Raw genomic sequence first — 17,802 nt, 5'->3', positions numbered from 1 at the left:
ACTTAGTAAAATCTTTAAAACTCAACACTCTATGCGGGTATAAATAAACAACACATTCAAAATTATTTTTGATTGTATTTCGTTCAGCATCTTGCTTGCTAAAGGCTCATTTTGTTTCATCTTTATAGATCTGACTCTTCTTCCATTTCGTCGTCATCCGACAAATCGTGATCATTTCTTGCCCTCAAATCAACCTCCGGTTGGTGGAGTGCTTGGTCTTCTTCGTCATCGGTTGTTATCCCGCTTCGTTCGGATAAAACAGCATCTTCCGGATTAATTGAAGACGTCGCCCCGTCCTGCGTATCGGGAGATGATGACGTAGGATTCGTGTCACGTGGTACACAGTAACGCTTTATGACGTCATAAGGAACCCCTGACATGACGCAACAGGATAGAGCGCTACGACAGATATGCATGTCCTTGATTTCGTACCTATAAAGAAGAAACAGCACAAAACATATATGAATGAACGTTACTTGTTTATCCGCGCGTGACAGAACATTGTTATAATTTGAGCGAATCTATAATGTATTGGGACTTACAAGCCACACTTTCATGACTTCGGGACTCAATTCTTCTGCTATATCGTGAGCGTATACATGTGTTTTGGCAAAAAATTCAACGACAATTGCTTCAACCCAGTGGTCAAAGCAACATACCTGGTGACGACACGAGGTGTATGAAACAAAGCACCCATGTTATAACGACTGTAGTATAGCCCCCCATGCGATGATAAATAAGTTACATTCATTCACTTATCAGTAAAACCTGAATAATTCATTCTTTTATGTTTGGACTTTAAACTTCGTCATTACCTACCACTCATTCGCTGTATCATCGTATGCTTCTACATCCCAGGAGGTCTGGTGGCCATTATAACCACCAACTACAAGCAATTGATCGTCTACGACCTCTATACCGAAGTTAGACCTCGGCTTATTCATGCTTGCAATGTTACGCCATGTATTTGTACGTGGGCAATACGCCTCTGCGTGCCTTAATCTGTTCACGCCGTCGAATCCTCCAACTGCATAGACCTGGGATCACTGGGTTGTGTTATAATGATATATCAAGGCTATATACCAGGATGAAAGAAAATGGGACACCTTAATATTCTATATCACATTTGGTAGTAAGCAGAAGACATTCAAGAATTATAAAACCGTATCATCACGAAAGACTGTGTTTAATTGTTTAAAATACGCGATATTTTGGTGTTATGTGCTAAAGGCGTCCAATGTGGCCAATATTTATACTGTTATATATGTTATATAAAGAGAAAACCAATTAAAAATAAAATCTATGCGCCATCTCTAGACTGAATCTCAGGTTTCTTGGCCTTTACTTTTCCGTTAAGCCTCGCCCATATATCATATACGGCTGCAGTACAAGTGCAATTTAGCCTATAGTAATGAGGGTATAGCATACGGAAGATACATTTTTAAATAGCACCAGCACACGTTAAGTGTCGTAACTCCCACACGAGGATAACTAGGTTACACTCATTCATTTGCATAAAACTAATTTGCATAAAACTAGTTTATATGATATCTATGTATCCACCCAACCATATCGTGGAAGCTTATAATCGAAACTCCGGATCTTCTGCTTCTCATCGGTGTTATTCTTGTCCATACTGAGGTCTCAGGATCGTAAAACTCGGCTGTGAAGAGACATTCTTGCCCGTTGAACCCGCCTGCTATGTAGACCTGTCTTGTAGTAGACTGGTGAAGATATTGTTGGTAATTTCCGCCGCAGTGGTATAGTGGTTAGCGCGCCTTGTAACCAATAGGTAATGGATTCAAGGCTCGACGCTGCTACCATTGTGGGCGTATGTGTCCTTGGGCAAGACACTTAACAGCAATTGCTCCAACCTAGTGGTTACTAATGGGTTGTCTAAATTATCAGCCATACATAAATAAAAATGAAAAAATCCCCCCCAAAAAATAATTACCCACGAAGTAACATACATGGTAATTCGTAAGCTGGCACGAGGTGTTAAACCCGTGTAATAACGACTGTCGTTTTACGACCACGCGAGGGTAAAGTAAGTTACATTCATTTCATTCATTCAATTTTGTGGCGGCAAAGTTGTGAGCGTGCATGCCTCTATACCATGCTGGGTACGGGGTGTATGAAACAGAACACCGGTTTTATAACGACTGAAAACAATGGCTTGGCAAGGATCTGATGCTTCGAAAACGTAACAGACAGCTGCTAGTGTATTAGTTCTTAAGAACACCCATGTTATAACGACTTTCTCATACAAACAACTTCGAAATTACATACGAAGTAACTGGTAAGCGGGCACGAGGTAAATGAAAGAGAACAACCGCGTTACAACGACTATCGTTGCCCCGTTATGCAAGGATAAATATTTTACATAAACAAGTTGGATAGTTAGGCTTACGTCATTTTGGAAGTGGTTCATACACAAATACAAAATTAACCATATTCTCTCGCCCCTTATGTTTTAACACATCTACACTGAATATACCTACACCCTAAATATCATACCCTTCCCTGCAGTGAGGTTGCGCTTGAATCGCTTCGACTTTCATTCATGTCGGGCAGAATGCTCCAGATTTTCTGTGATGGGTCATAACATTCCGCAGAGTTAAGTCTGAAACATATAAAGTTATGTGGTAACTCGTAAGCGGGCACGATGTGTACGAATGTATGTTTCCCACCACGTGAGAATAAATAAGTTATACATATATACATTTAAAGTCGCATAAGTAGAAATTCTACTGTAGAATACATACACATTGGTTAAAACTTGACAGCAAGCATGCGGTTTATAAATACATCAACACCACGTACCTGTTCGTTCCATCCATTCCTCCCAACGCATATATCTTCTTATCCAGCACAGTGACGCTGATGTAGCATCTCTTATGCAACATTTGAGGCTCCTGTATTCAACAGATAATGTTAAATGACAATTTAAATGTTTCATAATTCAGTTAGGCATATTAAATCCATATAGCTTAGCGTTTAAAATGAGCGTTTTTAACTACTGTAGTTTTGTTGCTAATTGCTTTCTCTTCACTGTTTAATTATTCCGTTTCGCTACAGTATTCGAAAAGAAATGTAAAACTTAGGTTGTAGTAGGGTGGGAGAAGATGGGACACCTTCAACACATAACATGCAAATATCCTGATCGTGTTTTAAACAGTTAACAACGGTCTATGGAAGTCATGAAGATACGGTTTGTAATTCTTTGAATATTCTTTGTTTACTACCGATTGGAACAGAAAAATATATGAAAAGGTGTCCCATCTTCCCCCATCCTAGTATAAGCTAGTACGACTTGTGGGACTTTATCTAATAGTGATTAGATTTTCAACCCTGTGAAAAGTTTATCTGTACGACTTAAAAAAAAACATTTTTCTCCTACCTCCACCCATTCAAAGTTTGCTACACTGAAACGACGAACAGTATTGAAGTAGTTGACTCCATCAAATCCACCAATGACGTAAACGTTTCCCTTTACAAAGGCAACTCCATGGTAAGCACGTGGTATGTCAGCAACTGTTCTGTAGCCACCAGCAACGTCGCTGTCTTGAGGAGAAAGTTAGAGTTTAACCATAGAGTATACTAATGTGATTATAATAAGTTTTGCAAGCCATCCGAATGGATCCGTAGCCGCCATCTTGAAATTCGCAACACGGCCAGCGCCTCTAGCCTCTCACAGGAGAAACCGAAACCCGTGCAAGCCACCCCCGAGGATCGAGCAGCCGCCATTAAATGAATTAATGGAACTTATTTATCCTCACGTGGCGGGGCAACGGAAGTTGTCTAATAGCATGGGGGTTCAGTTTCATACACTTCGTACCAGCTTACGAGTTACCACATATGTAACCTTGTGGGTGATCATTTTAAAATATCTTCGTTTTTAACACATATAATGGAATCAAGCAGTTTCTAAGTAGTTAATACCGTTAGTGTATATGTCTTACCACGAAGCATTGTACCTGGTATCGTGCTAGCATTAAGCCAAGATTCTGCCCTTGGATCGTAAGCTTCTATTGCATTAGTAGGGCTTCCACCGCTCCAGCCGCCTATTGCTAGCAATATCTGGGTGCAAAAATATATATTTTATCATATAGTAGGGTGGGGAAAACGGGACACCTTTGGGACATAATATTTAAATATCCTGATCGTGTTTTAAACAATTAACATAACCAACGTGAGCCGACCAAAAACATTTACATCGGTCCTTATTCCTAAAAAATTAGATTGGAAGACAGCCTGTATTTACAAGGCGCCGAAACGTCAGTACGCAAATAAATGCCAAAAAGGCAGAACAAGTTTTACAGAAAAAGCAACATACCTCGAGTCGAAAACGGTTAATTATATCATAGTTAGACGTTGTACCTCAAACGGTAGTCTTGGCCTAACCAAAGAGCTGAAGACGTTGCCATGTGGGGATACTGTGTTACTATCGAAGCCGTGTAAGTCACACACGACCTTCATTGCATCTTTTATAAGCCCTCTGCATTCAGCCATTGATTCCGTCACAAGTTCGCAACCTGGGTGAGAAGGAACAGCAAAAGCGCAAAGATGGGTAGTTAAATATACAACAGTAAGTAGATATTTAGGCCAACGACTATATAGACACACCTACGAAAAGACGAACAATAGTTTAAATAACGTTTGTACTCGTTATAATATAGTACGATGAGACAAATTTCATTCTATTTTCTTTTGGCAGTAAACAAAGAACATTCAAAGAATTATAAAACCATATTCTCAAAACTCCCATATAGACCATTGTTAATTGTTTTAAAACACGATCAGGATATTTGGATATTATGTGCTAAAGGTGTCCCATCTTTCCCCACCCTACTATTTATTCTATTAAACTTTACTAGATACATTGTAGCAATTCAAAATCTACTACAATATGTGATGATAATTATGATTAATACGTCATAATCACCTCGCAATTTACTGAGGAAGTTACCTTTGAGTTTGGTCATGAAATATTCGGGGTCGAGTAATCCGAGCCGAACCCCTTTTAACATAACAGATAGGTTGGATATTCGACCCATTTTGTCATGTCGTATCCATCTGCAATGCAAGAGCTGCTATAATGAACTAAATTAACGCTTATTAAGCCATTGACAAACGATGAGTTGATATAAAATTTACTTAGTTTAATTAGTATAGTAGGGGTTGGAGAATAAGGCACACCTTTTATTGCACATTAGTTTAATAACAAATGCGACAAAAAATAGAAGGAAAAGGTGTCCCATCTTTCCCCACCCTACTATATATACCGTAGGTAAATCAGTAATAAACAATAATATTACATTATAGTCTAAAGTTAAAGCTATACCAAAGCAACTGCTACAGTAACTAAACTAAACTGAAGACTTGGCTTACAACACAAAACAAAATGTTAATTACTCCGCACTTGCAGCTAAACTAAAAGCGCGGCGTCCTGTAACATTTGGTCCGGACATGAAATTTGTTCCAGGTGCTAATTCGCAACGGCTGCAACGTCACTACACGTGCTTGCAGCAGTAAAAGCGCTGGTTTTGTGTAAAATTAGGTCCGGGCATATAATTTGTTCCGGATGCCAGTTAGAAAGCGCCGCAACGCCACAAGGCGCCTGCAGGACTAAAAGCGCCGGAATGCGATAAAGGAAAAACTAGGCAGCAAGTAAAACACTACGATAAACTGTTAGTGTCAGCCATTGTTTAGTGAATGCACAGTTTATACTGACGAACGGCCTGCGTATAAGAATCAGACCAAAGTTATTGAAGAATTCTGCTACACAAGGCTAAAGGTAAGCGCTAATAAATGTAATGCATATAGTACTGTGGGGTAAGATGGATACTGTTGAAACATAATTAACATTTTCTGTTTCTGTCCAACATTTCTTGTCTTTTTTTTGCGAGGATCGGTTACGTACCGAATGTAACGATAAAGAGAATAAAAACTTAAACCATCTTACTCCACCCTACTATATAAAAAGTGTTCTTTTTCTATCTTACCTGAACACTGACTCACAAACCGTTTCTTCAAGCCTTACGTTTAAACGGTCATCGTTTATTAGTTGGATGACGTCATCGAACGCCATGTTTAAAAATTCTGGACTCTTTTGCGCCACCTCTTCGAAATTGTACAGAATGTAGTTATTCGCAGCGTCGACTAACCGGGGACAAAAGAATGACCTGTTAAAAAGGTAAGACGAAGAATGTGTTATCTGATGTCCGGCGCTGTGACAAAGTGGAATGAATCCGTAAGGTTTCACTAAGTTGTCAGCCGGATTATAAGATACTGAAACAATATCACCAAAAAGCACAAAGTTACATATACGTGGTAACTTTCGTAAGCTGGCACGAGGTGTATGAAACAGAACCGGTGTTACAACTACTGTTATTCCCCCACCGCCATGCGAAGATAATTTAAGGTTAAACGTATTCACCAGAACGCGTTACCATAGGTTATCGTTGCAAAATAAATCTATTTTTAATTTTTTTTTTTACAAAATCATAAGGACTAACGTTCACGCAATCAAATAACTGATCGACTAAATACAGTAAATACACAAACGCGACACATGTATAAACGCATGAAGTTTCGTAACACCTATATGGTAAATACACATATGTGCTGCTAGGATACTCATAGTGTCTCATCGGTAACTATTCCAAACGTTTCGTTATGTGGTTTCAAATGTGCTATAGGCAGAACAATATAAAATAGCTTTTCGGTTAAAACAGTGCCGACTTTTTTTATAGGGGAAAAAATTAAACTATTATATTTGTATTATTACTGTCTATATATAGTAGGGTGGGGAAAGATGGGACACCTTTAGCACATAATATCCAGATATTCTGATCGTGTTTTAAACAATTAACAACGGTCTATGAGAGTCATGAGGACATAGTTTCATATTTCTTTGAATGTTCTTTGTTTACTACTAAATGGGACGAGAAAATATAGTTAAAATGTGTCCCATCTTCCCCCATCCTACTGTATATGTATACGTATTTTGCTAGAGCATAAATAGTCGTTGTAAATCTCTATAGATTCAATGTATTAATTTAATCTATTTTGTCGTGTCAATATATATATGGGTAATCCGAACTATACAAAGTCTTTATAAAGGACATTGACATCCGAATTAAATGTTTATTAATCTTGTAATATTTCCGTATTAAGTGATTTCTTCTTATATATATTAACTGTGATTTGAAGTGTTACGTAATTGATATTCACTGAAGTGTGAGTGGGGTAGGTCCTAAAATGTCTTAGTTGTATTTATATAAAGTTCTATATTTTGCGTAACCAGCCCGTTATATTTAAATGCATATATTTGCATGTATACGTATCTGAAGGCAGTTTAAATTAACAACGGGTAAAACTATAGCGTTTAAACTTCTTTTGAGGTTAAAGTTGCACAGCTTTTCTGTTGCTACTCTATATCGGGAAAAATGTAATTTTATTTCTTTAGAGTAGACACATGTCGTTAAAACACGCTACAGGTGGAAAATACGATGTCTGTTAGCAACAGTTTCTATAGTATAATGGGGAAAGATGGGACACCCTTTTATTCTATTTTCCTGTCCCATTTGGTGGTAAACGAAAAAAACATTCAGAGAAATATAAATCGTAGTCATGACTTCCATAGACCGTTGTTAATTGTTTAAAACACGATAAGGAAATGTGGATATTATGTATTAAAGGTGCCCCGTCGTCCCCCCACCCAACTGTACATGTAAGTTACTATACCTGGCGTATTGTCGTATTCCTATACAGTTCATAGGTGTTAGCTGCTTTTTAAGATAGGAGCAACACTTCTGTTTCACGTAATCCATTAGAAACTTATCAGAAGCTGGTAAAAGTTCTTCTACGTTTTGCGAAGTTATTATAACCTGTATAAACGCATATGTATGACTTTCGAAATTTTTAAACAATGTTTTTAGGGTAAGTTATATATTAGCCATAAAATGTTAAAATGTAAAAACGCACATACGCGATTTTTAAAGCTTTTTTTTGTAAAAGTGAGGCCCTGTAGTTTGACACGTCATGAGAGTCTATAACGACTGTTTCGTATTAGCAGTATTAGTAAACTGGAAGTCCAGCTTTAATTTGATAAAATACTGTTAGATACTACCTGTCCGGTGTACGCATAGTTGAGAAGTGACGTCATAATTTCGGGGGAAGTCCCTGTTAATTCTATTTCTTGTTTATCCCCGCTGCCCCAGCCGCCGTCGAATAAAGCTCTGAAAATAATTTGAAGAAATAGGCGGCTTTAAACTATTACAACAAAATTATCCAAAATCTGGCAATGATATATAGCACTCAAGAAGTCAGACGATTTTCGTAACGAAATGGCAGTCTGAGGACCAAGGTTTATAGGAGTAGTGTACTACAGGAGATATATTACGGCTAAAATGACGTCATCAGTCTCTTATTTAAATAAAATAAATGAAGGAACAAATGTAACTTATCCATTCTGGCATAGCGGGCAAACGATAGTTTTTATAACACGGGTGTTCTGTTTCATACACCGCATGCCCGCTTACAAGATACCTTGTATATAATTGAGTAAGAGATAATTGTTTATATAACTTAAACGCATTATCTTACCTGAAATAATCGCTACACGCGCACAGCACTAGCCTGTGCAACGGGAATCTTACGTCTTGGACTTTTATCACGACGTCGCAAAACTTTCCTCTCTGTCTTAAGTCATTAAATGTGGACGCCCATGAATCTACCAGTAAAGGACTAGTTAACATTGAAGTCTCTGAATCGCTCAGACAGAGCGCCATAGCGGCACCTCGCGGTTGCAAATTTTTCAGTTATAAGCAGTTTTATAAATTCTCCTAAAATCGGCGGTTATTTTGAATTCCCCTACTACCACTGCTTTGAGACTAAACATAAACAAATGCACATGGTTGATTGTATTGTTGGTTGATTATGACGTCAATATTGATACTTTTTTGCAACAAACGACAATGGGTCAAAAGTTAAATGTTTTTTCGTATTTAAACATAAAATAACATAGGTATTATTTATCTCTTTAAACACAGTAGCGAAGATTAGATTAATTAAAACAGTGAAGAAAACGGAATAAGCAGCAAAACAACATTTGTTAAAATATACAACGGGTGGAACCAGTAAAATTGCAGATAAAAGCGTGTCTGCTAAACCTATTTAAAAAACCAAATAATTAAAAATTAACCATTTCCGCTCGTTTTTTTTTATAACAGAATTAGCGTTTAATTCCAACAAAATTTCCTAAATAAAAGCACGCCATAATTAGATCATTTTGTATTGATTTTAGACCACGTATAAGGCTGTTAATAATGAATGAATACTCAATTTGTTTACCACGTGTTTCTGATATACCTCTAGTTGTCGCACCTTCGGTAAACATGAGCAGAATTTGTTACACGAGTTTATATTATAGTCATGATCCTTATCGCATAGTGCCAATTTGTCACTGCTGTACTTAATAGCGTATTATAGACCAAAGTTATTAGTAAACTTTAGGGATAAGTTGGCAAGGATATTTGTAAACAATTGATAAAAACGAAGTTTTAACAACCCACGACATTATAAGTTAAATATATTATGCCAATATACTGTCAATTGTCGTTTTTTCATTGCCTGTTGAAGTTATTAGTATCTTTATAAGAAATTTTGCGAAGCTGTCTGTTAAAAATGCAGAAATATAATTTAGAAGTTGTTTAAATGTTTTTTAAATAGTATGACTGTATTGTTTTTTTAATAATTTTTAAATTAGCTATTTTTTATAATCTAAAGCAAAACTAAAAAGCAAAACATAATTTATATTTTCAGTTTTTTGCTTTTTTTCGAAATATACATGGGCCAAATGGCTGTAGGTAAAAAGTTTATGTTCGTTCTGTGTGTGGCATTATCTGTCATAATTGGGATTATGACGTTAAGTAGTTTGAATTCACACGTGATAGCAGAGAAATACAGAACAGCTGTAAGACAGGTATCTGTATTTTTGATATGTATGCAATATATTTACTAGTTTACGTATTTATATGACATATAAAACAGCCTGATTTTATAGCAAAACGACAGTGTTAAAACACGCTCTAGATAAAAATACCCTGAAATGCATTTGTTAAAAACCGTTGATTTTAAACACAAAATACATTGATTTAGAATTTTATTACAGTATTAAATAACCCTATTCTCACCACTCTAAAAGGGCGTTGTTACTTGCTAAAACACGATTGGAAAAGGGATATTATGAGCTGACGGTATAACCATCTTATCCCATATTATGTTTCAAAAGACTTATTTGCAAATTTACAAACGTTTTTACAAGTTACGCATTTCTATTTAATAGCTCAAAAATATATTTTCAGTTTTCGATGCTATCGGTTCAAAAACAGCAAGAAAATTGCTCCAGCGTTCAGCATTATAAAAGGAACGGTACAGCGGATTTTATGCGTGTTATGGCAACTTTACACCGGGAAAGACGGGACACCCTTGCAAGGGCGTGTGCAGAATGGGATAAAAGACAAGTGGGAAACGAACCGATAGGAAATGCTCTGTTTTCTAAAAAGTACAAGGTGAATAAATGCATAAATAAGTAAACGAATCAATGTATATGTAATGTGTATGGAACAGAACTTCTGTATATAGCATCCAGCTTTGAAGGATAAATATAAGTTTTTACGGTTTTAAGGTATGGGTTCTATACCTTATAATAACAGGGTTAATAAAAGCGTTATCTATAACATAAAATATAGTTGACGACCTTTCCCTTTCAATTTTGGATGAACGAGCAGCAGGCATTTGTTTAAACATAACCAATGCTGACAGACTTTACGAGGAATTCGTTATCTAGGCTGATGTCATTGAGAACTAGTTAATATTTTACCCTGAATAACGGCATTGAATAATTTCGCTCCTTTTGTTTTGAATACGAAAGTTATTGACACTTATTGACAAACTGTGGACACAGCTATAGGCTATAAATTATGGTGGTTATCTATGTATGTGCAAATATTTGTTCCTTTATAGGCACGAGTTGGTCCATCAGCGCCCACAGTACTGCTACTATAGTATACTGAAGTCGCTATGCTACATATATATATGAAGCCCAAAAATAATAGTTACCTCAAAAAGTTACGTACGGGGTAACTTGTAAGCAAGCATGTGGTGCATGAAACAGAACTCCCGTGTTATAACGACTGTCGTTCCCCGCCACATGAATATAAATGAGTTACATTCATTTATTCATATAAACAGAACACCCGTAGTGTAACGATCGCAGTTGCCCTGCCCAACGTGCCCAACAGTCTATACTAACTTTGGCCCTGCCATTCGAGGATAACTAAGTTACATTTAGCCATTCATTCATTCGTTCGTTCATTCATTCATTCATTCATTCATTCATTCAGTTCACGGCGTGTCCAATCTTTAAAAGTGGGAGCTCCACTTTTCTGAGGTCTATACTAGAAATGGAAGGGGTGAATCAAACACCTATGCAATTTAATGGCCTTATGGCGGAAGGTAGGAAGAGAAGAATCGCCGCTCTTCCAACGGCGGAAAAGAAACAAGAAATTTGGGATCAGTATTTAAACGTTAGTTGCATGAACGATTGTACAAATTTGTACATGGTAACTGGTAAGCTGGCACGAGGTGTATGAAACAGAACACCTGTGTTATAACGACTGTCTTTGCCCTCCATGTGAGGATAAGTAAGTTACATCCAAAATATCAACCACTTTTATTTTTAGGTCATATTGGTTCGAAGCCCTTTTGAGCGTTTCGTGTCTGCCTACACAGATAAGCTAGTACCAACTGGTCGTGGTTACACATACGTATACAAGCCACTGTCTAAAAAGCTAAGAGATCAATTTATTTCAATTCGAGCAAACGTATCTGAACGAACAGCTAAAGAAGAACACGCCACCTTCGAAGATTTCGTAAACCATTTAATCAGAAATCAAGACGGTAGTAGAGACCATCATTGGAGGTCGTACGAAGCTTGGTGCTCAGCTTGTAACCATGGTTATGACGTCATAATGAAACTGGAAACGCTGAGTGATGACGTACGTTACGTGGCAGAGCTTCTAGGGATATCCCCCGAACATAGGAACTGGTTTTTCCCAAGTTCGAAACCTGCGACAGACATTCATAAAACGGAAAGGTTTTTCGAAACTGTCCCGAAAAATTTGTCACTAGCATTATATGAAATGTCGAAACGAGATTTTGATATGTTCGGATATCCTAAACCAAATTGGTTATGGTGATATGGCCTCGCTTGTTTAGACACTGTGAATTAGATGCATTGTAATTAGGCTGTATATGTATATGGCGTAAACTGGCTCGGCGAAGTAGGTTTACGTTTACAACATAAGCTATTACCTAGAACCAAATAGTAGGCTGGGGTAAGATAGTTCATGTTTTCATTCTCTTTTATCGTCCAATTTGGTAGATTATTTACAAAATTATATAACCGTATTCTCTCGACTTTAAAATAGCGTTATTAACTGTTAAAAACGCGATGAGAAAATATGGGATAATATGCGCTAACCGTATCTACCTTATATCCCAACAGTAGTATATTTTGACTTCAATGATAAAATCGTATAGCACTTTACAATGATATTTTTTTGCTTATAAAACCACTTTTATTTCCATTGCTTTTACACTTTGCTTTTGCACGCTTCAAACGCTTTTAATAATTGCTTACACGCTCGCCTGTATATAGCAAATTAATTATTGCGTAGCGCTTTGCCGGTTTGATGCGCGTGCGTATTAGACTTTTATAGAATGTTTAATCAATGTTAATAAATATTTGAATGAACAGTTTGTTTCATTTCAGTTCCGAGCCATTAGCGTCTACTTTACAATATTGCGTTTGCTTTTATCCCGGTGTGCGAATGAAAGCAACATTGGTATGGCCGTATATAGCATTGGATGTAGGCCTACTGGTAAGAACCAGCACAATATGGAGACTTCTTGTCTTTCGTGGGAAAATCTGCGAGCTGGAGCGTACGTAGACGAAAAACTGGTCAAAACCAGAGTCCGTATATAAATACGGACTCTGGTCAAAACTATAGGTCCTTTATACTTATGTTTGGTCCAGGCGTTTCGGTATGAACACATTAGAGACACATTTTATAATAGGTACAATATTTAAATAACGTTTTGCCTTTGTTTTTTAATGCGAGTCATTTACTGTTTATAAATATTACATAGAAAATGCCGTTATTCCGCATGAACCAATGTATAAATAAGCTGCGACTATTGCATTGTGGGAAGCTAAAATAATAAACAGCTTGTCCAATTTTAAAATAAAATTAAACGAAATTTGCAAGAAATTATCGATTTTTCTAGCTGTAATTGGCAAATTTTTGCAGTAAAAGTATGTCATATATGAACTCATGACAAAGCAAGTCAAAAATGTACTGCCAGCCAAACAATTCGGTAAGTAACGACTTTCTTACGTAAGATCCTTTTCCGGTTCCGTGTTACGCACCGTATAGTCCTGTGTTGTAGCTTTCGTTGTCAGTTGAGTTATCGCAGGTTTAATAAGAATAATATAAGAAGTTTATATGTCTCTTTGATTACCGTAGCAAAAATATAAACATGTTTAGAACGAGAAGACTGGATATAACGACAAAACAACAGTTGTTAAAACACGCTTACAGGTAAAAACATATTTACATTTAATTGAAAGCGTTGTCACTACAGGTTATAGCAACATCTTTTTAATTTTCCGCTAATAGTCACCCGAAATTAACGAAAACCAAACCAGTTTAGCTGCGATAAGACGTCGGTCACCCGCTGTTGTGCGTATAATATTACTTGAAACAAAATTCAAAATGATAGTTACCGGTCAAGCAACAGATGCAAAAGGTAGTTTTGCAAGTTTGTTAGCAAATGCAATGCATTTATTCTTGTTTTATCACTGTACTGATTAAAAAAAGTTAAAAATTTGTAACATTAATACCCATAAAGTTACATTACATTTGTGGTAGGCAGGCATGAGGTGTGTAAAACAGAACATTTCTGTAATACTGTCGTTGCCCCCTTAAATATGAAGATAAATATCACATTCTTGCATCAATTTAATCATCTTCCTAGACCCAAAACTCCTTGGCATTACACTTACATTGACTTAAATTAATATTTTTTTTCCTTTCCATGCCCAGAACTCCCTGGCACACCTTGGCAAAGAATTATTGGAGGCTGCACGCATTGGCAACGACGATGAAGTGAGCGATCTTATGACACAAGGTGCTCCCTTCGTTACTGACTGGGTGGGTTATAAATAAACTACTACTTTAAAACTAGGCCTACCACATCAGGTGTGCCAAACAGATGCCTAGGAGACAGTAATAGTGTTTAATAGAACATGAATTTCCACGATAAATCTAACTTTATGCGATTTTTGGTATGCAACATTATTTCGCAGGATTTTTGCATTTTAAGGTACCATCAATATTTATCACCAGCGTTTCTTCACACAATATCTAAAAACACCCTTAGTCCTCAAAAAACAGCATAGAAATATTATATTCCCTTATTCTCCAGCTAGGGTATTCCCCTTTGCACTTTGCATGCATCAACGGACACATGTCAACCGTGGAAATATTAACGCGAGCTGGTGTGTCGTGGGAAGGGAGAACGAAGGCAGATAAAACACCAATCCACTTTGCTGCACAAAACGGACATCGGGATATTGTTCAGTATCTGCATAAGCTTGGTGCTGATATCAATGCAAAAGATATGGTATGTTGTACTGTATACAACATACAACATACTCTAGATGTCTAACTTGGAAAAAGTCAGGGTACTCATCGGTACAAATGTTTTTCGGGGCGGGTGCAGTGTTATAAATGTGCAATAGGCTGATCATAGCACTAATTCATTTATTTATTTTTTTATCTTCATACTCCAACTGTATCTTAATGCAGTTATAGATTTTCCAGGATATGCATGTAAACTTTGTATGTTTATCTACATTAACCAAGACATTCTTTGCAGTTAAACATGACACCTTTGCACTGGGCAGTTGATGAACAACATTTCCTTGTTGTCAAATTTCTGGTGGAAAATAAAGCCGACATAAATGTTAAAAGCAAGGTGGGGTGTATGGGTTATAAGTATTGTGTATTGGCACTTTAAATTTTTGAAAATCTGGGGTAACATTGTAAAATGCAGTCATATATATAAACATAGGGAACCTCATTGATGAATGTGATGAATGCAATACACTTGGCTGTGCTTGTTTGTAATTATTGTTCACTAAAAATGGTAAAACACGTGCCTATGCATTAACCTGTACATTTATTTCAGTTTGACAAGACACCTTTAGATATTGCTCAAAGCAATTCGGATTATCACTTTATCCAGTTCCTTAAGGTAGGTTAGGATTTTTGTTTAATTTACGAAAAATAAAATCATTTCCAAAAATCAAAGAGAAACCTTTTCAATTTTCAATATGCTAATTTCAGTGTTTTAAGTAGTAATCTGTTTCAGAAAACACTTTTGATTTTTAAATTATATATATATATATTATATATACCCAGTACCTTGTATATATATATTATATATATATATATGCTGTTTTTTGAAAAAAACTTAGACAGTGTGCAAAAAGGCAACCCATTTTCAATAACCTGTATTGGATTCTTTGTTATGTCTTGTGTGTATTTAAATAATAAACTGCCATCACAAGCATGTACATTATATTAATTATAAACCTTATTACAGAACGCTGGGCAGAAATGTCTGAACTTTGACACGGAAGAATCCCCTTCAACTTCAGGTCAGTTTTTTTGAGGATGTAATTATAAGGGTGTAATATTTTTGAATTTGTAACAAAGTCTGGTTTTAAATTGATTATTTCTTGTAGATTCTACATCCGTTTTTGACTCCTTGACAACTTCAATAGGTAAGCTTGGTATACAGCTTACATGTTATATATAACTTGAGGGTGGGCGACACCATGTGTGTCTGGTGTATAAGAAGGCAGCCATGTTATAAAATAGCCTAAACATTATATTACAGAATGTGTACCCAGTACCCTGTAGTGCAAGAAATTAAGAATGCCTAAAAATGTCAAGTTTTTAAATAAAAGTGTTTCTAGATTCTAGTTTTTCTCGTGATTACCTCGGCTCCAGTGTTGCCAGTGGTGCTCCAGTTTTACTTGAAGGTGCAAACCAGATCACTTTAACAGAGGCTGGGAAACTTGCGTTACAAAATTGGTCATCACTTTATGAACAAGGTAAGTTACATTGCTCTTATTTATGGGTTTTTAATTTTAAAGTTGCCGAATGTGTAGGTGTATATAATATAGGTATACATTGTATGTATGTTAGTACTGCAACAGCCAACAGGTTACTGTTACAGATGTAAATATAGGTTGAATGTAACTTATTTACTTTCACATTGTGAGGCAACGACAGTTGTTATACCACGTTTCATACACCTCGTGCCCGCGAGTTACCACGTATGTAACTTTGCGGGTGATGGCTGATTAAGTGAAAATAGGCCACAATTAAAGCCTGATTATAATATTAACTTGTATTGTCCTAGCTGAACAAAATAATCAACAAGATGAGAAATCGGACACTATAGTTCAAGATATAGATGAGTTTATTGAGAAAAATCCACAAAAGGTAAAAACGAATAACATATTTGTAAAACAAAACATAAAATAAGATGCTCTAATAGTAATTTATAGAAGCAAACACCCACCAAAAGCATATTCTAAATATGAGTGTCTGAGTTGTAAAATTGTCTTCAGAGCTCAACATATGTCTAAACATTTCTTAAAAAAAATTTGCTGATTTTGCACAAACAAAAAGAAAAACAACCAAAGTTTAACAAACAAAACTGCAGGCATAGTTTAAATTACCTGTTGCATTGTATGTAATATCACATGTAATATACAGCTTGTTATTCTAACTTGATGCTTTCTTAGTTTTTAACGATCACGTTTGGAAATCAACTTTTTTCTCAAGTCTCCACTCCAACTACAAACCAACCACTCAGCTATGTGTGTACGTCTCCTGCTAAAGTTAAAACTTCAGGTGATTAGTTGCATGATTTTTGTTGCAAGTTAAATGATTGAATGTAACTTACTTTTTACTTTGTAACCATGAGAAACCATTGGGTCAAAAACTTAAATGTTTTGCTCAAAGAGTCGTTCACATTGTCTAAAACTTAACCAATGTGTTTCCAGGTGCCAAGAGAAAAGCAAGTGCTGATTATTCTCCTGCCAGACAGTAAGCCTGGTTTGTTTGTTGTTGTAAGCTTTTTATTTTACACTTTTATTTAACTAGTAGGCATATTCTGTTGATTTGTGACCCTTATAGATTGTTTAAATGGTCATTAAAACTATCCAAAATTGCATCATCCAAAAAGGTTTATGAGACGAAATACGAATGTCATAGCAAGCGATAATATACAAGTTGCATTTATTCATTTTAAAGGTTTCTTAAAACGTCAACAAAATCTGGAAGCGCAGCTCTTCAGCGCCAACTGACTGCCGCGCGTTCCAAGGCCGAGGAATTCCAAGAAAAGCTGGGCGAAAAAGAACGGGAAATAGAGACTTATAAACGGCAGCTGGAGTTACTGCAAAGCTCTGAAGTCTAAACCGATCGTGCCATTTTACGTATTTTTTACCTTCTGGTGCTTAATTACATTTTTGCGGCTTGCCAAGTGGTCTTACTATGTTGTGTGTCCGCGCTTTAAATAGTATGTGTCAATCAATGACTTAATTTTGTTTCTTCGATCGCGTTAACGAAAGTCCAGAGCAGTATACAGAAGCGA

General features: G+C 36.4%; 3 protein-coding genes across 10 annotated transcripts; 2 read left to right on the top strand and 1 right to left on the bottom strand.

The window, feature by feature from the left end:
• Window positions 1-55: 55 nt before the first annotated feature.
• Window positions 56-8,869, bottom strand: LOC149735053 (kelch-like protein 10). 2 transcript variants are annotated; one of them, XM_089879765.1, is made up of 13 exons: window positions 8,611-8,869; window positions 8,135-8,243; window positions 7,750-7,892; window positions 6,006-6,185; window positions 4,946-5,076; window positions 4,381-4,535; window positions 3,978-4,080; window positions 3,401-3,564; window positions 2,824-2,915; window positions 2,518-2,623; window positions 1,569-1,709; window positions 820-1,037; window positions 56-432 (listed from the first exon to the last, which is right to left on the bottom strand). In XM_089879765.1, the coding sequence occupies exons 1-13, from the start codon at window positions 8,793-8,795 to the stop codon at window positions 123-125; spliced, it is 2,037 nt and encodes a 678-aa protein (XP_089735891.1). In that variant the 5' UTR covers window positions 8,796-8,869; the 3' UTR covers window positions 56-122. The 2 variants fall into 2 exon arrangements, with proteins under 2 accessions (XP_089735891.1, XP_089735892.1); XM_089879766.1 differs by having other exon boundaries at window positions 4,970-5,076.
• On the top strand, window positions 6,070-12,823 carry LOC149735052 (carbohydrate sulfotransferase 10-like). 2 transcript variants are annotated; one of them, XM_089879823.1, is made up of 4 exons: window positions 6,070-6,196; window positions 10,371-10,577; window positions 11,412-11,594; window positions 11,751-12,823. In XM_089879823.1, the coding sequence occupies exons 2-4, from the start codon at window positions 10,377-10,379 to the stop codon at window positions 12,264-12,266; spliced, it is 900 nt and encodes a 299-aa protein (XP_089735949.1). In that variant the 5' UTR covers window positions 6,070-6,196; window positions 10,371-10,376; the 3' UTR covers window positions 12,267-12,823. The 2 variants fall into 2 exon arrangements, with proteins under 2 accessions (XP_089735949.1, XP_089735948.1); XM_089879822.1 differs by lacking the exon at window positions 6,070-6,196 and adding an exon at window positions 9,805-9,988.
• Window positions 12,824-13,260: 437 nt separating this feature from the next.
• LOC149735051 (uncharacterized) lies at window positions 13,261-17,750 on the top strand. 6 transcript variants are annotated; one of them, XM_089879810.1, is made up of 12 exons: window positions 13,261-13,446; window positions 14,175-14,282; window positions 14,557-14,754; window positions 15,010-15,108; window positions 15,322-15,387; window positions 15,739-15,793; window positions 15,881-15,919; window positions 16,115-16,252; window positions 16,564-16,646; window positions 16,952-17,060; window positions 17,213-17,255; window positions 17,463-17,750. In XM_089879810.1, exons 1-12 carry the CDS (start codon window positions 13,423-13,425, stop codon window positions 17,623-17,625), a joined length of 1,125 nt encoding a protein of 374 aa, XP_089735936.1. In that variant the 5' UTR covers window positions 13,261-13,422; the 3' UTR covers window positions 17,626-17,750. The 6 variants fall into 6 exon arrangements, with proteins under 6 accessions (XP_089735936.1, XP_089735940.1, XP_089735941.1 ...); XM_089879814.1 differs by having other exon boundaries at window positions 17,213-17,264; window positions 17,463-17,703; XM_089879815.1 differs by having other exon boundaries at window positions 17,213-17,278; window positions 17,463-17,703.
• Window positions 17,751-17,802: the final 52 nt, after the last annotated feature.

The sequence above is a fragment of the Ciona robusta genome, chromosome 6 (assembly GCF_009617815.1).
Source record: "Ciona robusta chromosome 6, ASM961781v2".
In the NCBI taxonomy this organism is placed as follows: Eukaryota; Metazoa; Chordata; class Ascidiacea; order Phlebobranchia; family Cionidae; genus Ciona; species Ciona robusta.
This window is presented reverse-complemented; position numbering and strand designations above follow the sequence as displayed.